The 4,466-nt window shown below is 52.1% G+C and overlaps 1 protein-coding gene across 1 annotated transcript; it reads right to left on the bottom strand.

Annotated features, from left to right (window-relative positions):
• Positions 1-1,385: 1,385 nt before the first annotated feature.
• On the bottom strand, positions 1,386-2,650 carry LOC119362750 (probable carboxylesterase 18). The gene has a single exon (XM_037628003.1). It carries the CDS (start codon positions 2,604-2,606, stop codon positions 1,563-1,565), a length of 1,044 nt encoding a protein of 347 aa, XP_037483900.1. The 5' UTR covers positions 2,607-2,650; the 3' UTR covers positions 1,386-1,562.
• Positions 2,651-4,466: the final 1,816 nt, after the last annotated feature.

The following is a 4,466-nucleotide window of genomic DNA, read 5'->3' as shown; positions in this document are numbered from 1 at the left end:
GTTTTTCATCGGACGATCGGAAGCCAACCTTCCCTCACTGTAAATTCTTGCAACTCCACCCATGCATGTTCCAGAATGCAAGACCACGACTAGGCCTTTGTTGCAAATCGGCCGATGAGCTAGATCCTACAGTGGTTAGGATTGGGGAGGGCGACGACGGCTGGACCCATGAGCATTGTCATCGTGGGCCTACCATGTTGACCAGGCGCAGACCCCCTGCGGTGGTGACGACGACCAGGTCTCCGTTGGCGATGGCCTCCTCGACTCAACTAGGTACGGATCCAGAAACAACAACCACCATGGCCGACCTCTATCACCAAATTTTCGCTGCCATTGCGTGCATCGTCTCCGCCCGGCGTCCGCGAGTGACCCGGACGACAACGATGAGTCAACGAGCGTCCATGCACAGTTGAGTTTATGCAACAACAACAACGGAGTTGCAAACAAACGACGGCAACAACGACGGTGTTGTTGCGACATCATCGTTCATTGCAAAAAAAAAACAAAAAAAAATCTGCAACATCATCCTTTTTGCAAAAGGCCTCCTACAACATTATCTATGTTGCAAAAAGTGAAGACGTCTTTTTTTCTACAACACAACCTCTATTGCAAATATTTCTGAAATATTAGCCCAGTTGCAAAACGTTCTGTAACATTGCCTTTGTTGCGATGATGAAGGCGGGATAGGTTGTTCGATAGCAATAAATCTAACGGCAGCCGAGGCGGCGGATCTCTGGCCGACGCGTAGCATTGCCCTTATATTAAATCTGGGAAACTTTCAACATGTTCTGCCAAGTAGAAAAAACATTAGAGCCAAAATTCAAATTCGAAGCCATTTTTGGGTCAAATTGTCACCAAAACAAAAAATTACTAGAAAAATGAAATAATTTCAGAAACCCACACAACCATTATATTCAATCTGGTAAAGTCTCAACAAGTTTTGCCAAGTAGAAAAAAAATAGAGCAAAAATTCAACTTCAGAGGCATTTTGGCCAAAAAAATCCAGAAATTTTTTGATAAAATTCTCAAAAATCCACACAGCCCTTAGATTCAATCTGTGAAAGATTCAAGAAGTTTTGCTCACTCGATAAAAAAGTGGAAGCAAATTTCAATTCAGGAGATGGTGACATGGCCTATGACTTGGTGCTGACTAAGTTGTTGACTCGTCAAAAGCAGTCAAAAACCACTCTAGATTTGTTTTTTTGTCCGGTTTTTAAAGTTGAGGTTGTAAATTAGGCGGTCTCATAGTTTAGAGTTGTGTTTTAGGCTTATGTGGTAGTTGAGGTTGTAAAATGAACTTCTCTCAAATTGAGATATGAACTATTCTCTAACATTTAACTTTGGGGGTGCCATCACTGTCATGTCCCAATCACCCATGACACATGTTGCACAACGAAAATATCGATATGGCAACTCGAACTTATACAACACATAGTAATAATTTAGATGGACGCGGCTGCTCGCAGCGACTTTGACAGTGAAATGGGCTATAGCATCCAACAAGATACATTAGCAGAAACACAACGAGTCGACGAGTGGTCGTAATCATCGTCTCTACTTCTCTACGTGGTTTGATTCGGCGCCACGCTCTCCACGAACGCCCTGATCTCCGCGACGAGGTTGCCGGTCTCGGGCAGCGCCGGAAAGAAGTAGAAGGCGTGTACAGCCTCCGTGAACTCCACCACGCGCACCTCCTTGCCCTTCCGGCGCAGCATGGCGGCGTACCGCCTCCCCCAGTCCTGGAGCGGGTCGAGCCCGCCGACGACCACCATCGCCGGCGGGAAAGCCTCCGGCAGCTCCGGATCCGGGCCGGCCTCGCCCGTCACGTGCGCGGCCGGGTGGTTCCGGTCGGCACCCTCCGGCAAGAACGCCTTCCACCAGAAGTCGGACCGGCGGAGGTTGACGATCGGGGCCACGCCCTCCAGTGCTTGCTCCGATTCGGTCCGGTCCTCTCCGCCGAAGTAGGCGGACAGGAGCAGGAGGCCGGCGAGGTGGATGGCTGGAGGCGTTGTCGCCGGTGCCGCCGTCCAGCGCTGCGCCACGTGGTGCGCAATGTTGGCGCCGGCGCTGTCGCCGGCGAGGAAGCAGCGGGAGAGGTCGACGCGGACGGGGACTTCGGCTGGCAGGCTGGTGGTGGCGAGGTACCGGAGGGTGACCTCCCCGTCGTCGTAGGCCGCGGGGTAGCGGTGCTCGGGCGCGAGGCGGTAGGTCACGGACACGACGACGGCGCCCGTTTCACGGCACATGGTGCGGCATAGCGCGTCGTAGGGGCGGGTGGCCGCGGAGAACACCGTGAAGCCGCCGCCGTGGAAGTAGACGATCACGGGGCGCGGCGACGCGTCCGCGTCCGCCCCCGCCGCGAAGTAGACGCGGGCCCGCACGCCGGTGGACGCGTCGACGGTGACGTCCACTGAGCGGACCCCTCCGGCGTCCGCGCGCGCGGGGTTGGCGGGCGCCTGGCGGTCCACGAGCAGCGAAAAGAGGAAGCGGTTGACGGTGCCGTCCCGGCGCTGGGTGGCGTCGACGGCGGCCTCGAGCGCGCGCAGCTGGAGCCGCACCGCCCACGGCATCGCCCCCACGCGCGCCCGGAGCTCCTTGCCGGACATTCTCTCTGCTGCGCTGGGTGGCTAGCTCGGTGGCCTCTGCCTTTATCGATTTTTCTGCCGGTGTTTGTGTGACTATAGTGACAAAGACAACGTCCGTGTCATGCAGCGACTAGCAGGTCCCAGATAGCCAAACACCGCAGTGGCATTGCCTCTGCTACTACTCCTAGCTGCTCGCTCGCTGGACCCTCCTTATCTTCTCTCGGATTTTCCAGCCGGCAGTGTGAGCGACCCGCAGGTCGCAGATGGCCAGACACTACGATGGGGCATGTATGGATGTAGTAATAGCAATGACGAGATCGGCCGAACGCGACGTTTTGGTAATCTTTCTTCGCTCGTACTTGCATGATTGGTGACTGGTGAGGCTGCCATCGCCATGGTCCCGTGGAGAAGAAGACGTGTGTGGGCACAGCTAGCAATCGAGGACAATGTGTAACACGCTAGATGGAGATATTTGGACGGGGGACAGTTCCCAACAGTAACGCACGTGCTCGTGCCGGGCAAATCATAGTGCACCGCCGTGAGCAATTACGTAGCAGCTGGGGTGTCAAACGTGAAGATGTGTGGGCGAGCTCGGACGCCTTCAAGAAGCATCGTCACCGGTATCCTAAGACCCCACCGAATCAAGGCTTTCTTCCAAAGCCACCCACACCAGCCCCGCCAAGCATCGGGAAAAGTCCGGTCATGCCAACAACCTTCACGATAACCCTAGAACCAACAAGCCACGGTCTAGTGAAGAGAAGGAACTCATCGATGACAGCTCCAAGAAGCATCATTGTCGTTATCCTTCGACCCCTATCAAACCAAGGCTTTCGCCTAGAGCACTACGCCTCTCCACCTAACCAAGCCCGGGGAAAGAAGCCAACTGCTACCGACAGAGGACAAGCCCATGATAGAAGCAGATCAACGACACTGGACCAGAGCAAGGTAGTCAGAATCCCGATTCGACTGCTAGAATCCTACGACTTCACGACCCTACAGAAGCATGTCGATCCAAATCCCACTATGAATCCGGATCAGGTAGAATCCATGTTGGGTCACGATCCAAATCATAGAATCCTGTATAAAATTATACAATCCCGACTATGCTATGGACTATATCCGATTCTACTAACTTACCTAAGCCGTTTGTTTAGTTGTAGCAAAATAGTATGCCATCATCCAAACCCCTTTTCATATACCTCATGGACCTTTATTCCCCTCCCAAGTCCAAACGCTCAGCCGTAGACACCTTTGATCTAGCTCTCAGAAACCCAAGATCAAAATTGAGGATCAGGCTGGTCGACATATGGAATTAGCGTGAAAAGGAGGATGCTTCAAAATTGATCGGAGAAGGAGATCAAGACCCTTCAAGGTTTAGCACTGTAGGTCAGATAGACAAGTGATCGACTATTCCCGCACTCTAAAAAGAACATAAGTATATTTCGTGCATTGAAGGTTTAAATGTTCTACATATTTCCCTCTGATATATGTTCCATACATGCAAGCTAGATGGTAGGTTAGCCATAAAAAGAAGTGGAATACAACTAGCATCGATGTGTACGTTCTTTGCTCCATATTTCGTGTCAAAACTCTCTAGAACCCATATAAATATCTTGTGTGCATACGAAATATCTTATTTGAGTAAATCAAGTAGAATCCTCGATTCCACGACTCGATCTTACAACTCGATTCTGTCTGAGGAAAACCGATCCGACTCCGAATCCCGACTCTGACTACCTTGGACCAGAGAACCTGCCGATCGAGTCGCACAACACCAAGGAGATGAGCAGACACCGAGAAACATCACAACCCGCCTACCACGTACATCAACACCACCATCCATCATATGAACCAGATCTGGGAGGATTTCAGGGCATCTCT

The sequence above is a fragment of the Triticum dicoccoides genome, chromosome 2B (assembly GCF_002162155.2).
Source record: "Triticum dicoccoides isolate Atlit2015 ecotype Zavitan chromosome 2B, WEW_v2.0, whole genome shotgun sequence".
NCBI classification, from domain to species: Eukaryota; Viridiplantae; Streptophyta; class Magnoliopsida; order Poales; family Poaceae; genus Triticum; species Triticum dicoccoides.
This window is presented reverse-complemented; position numbering and strand designations above follow the sequence as displayed.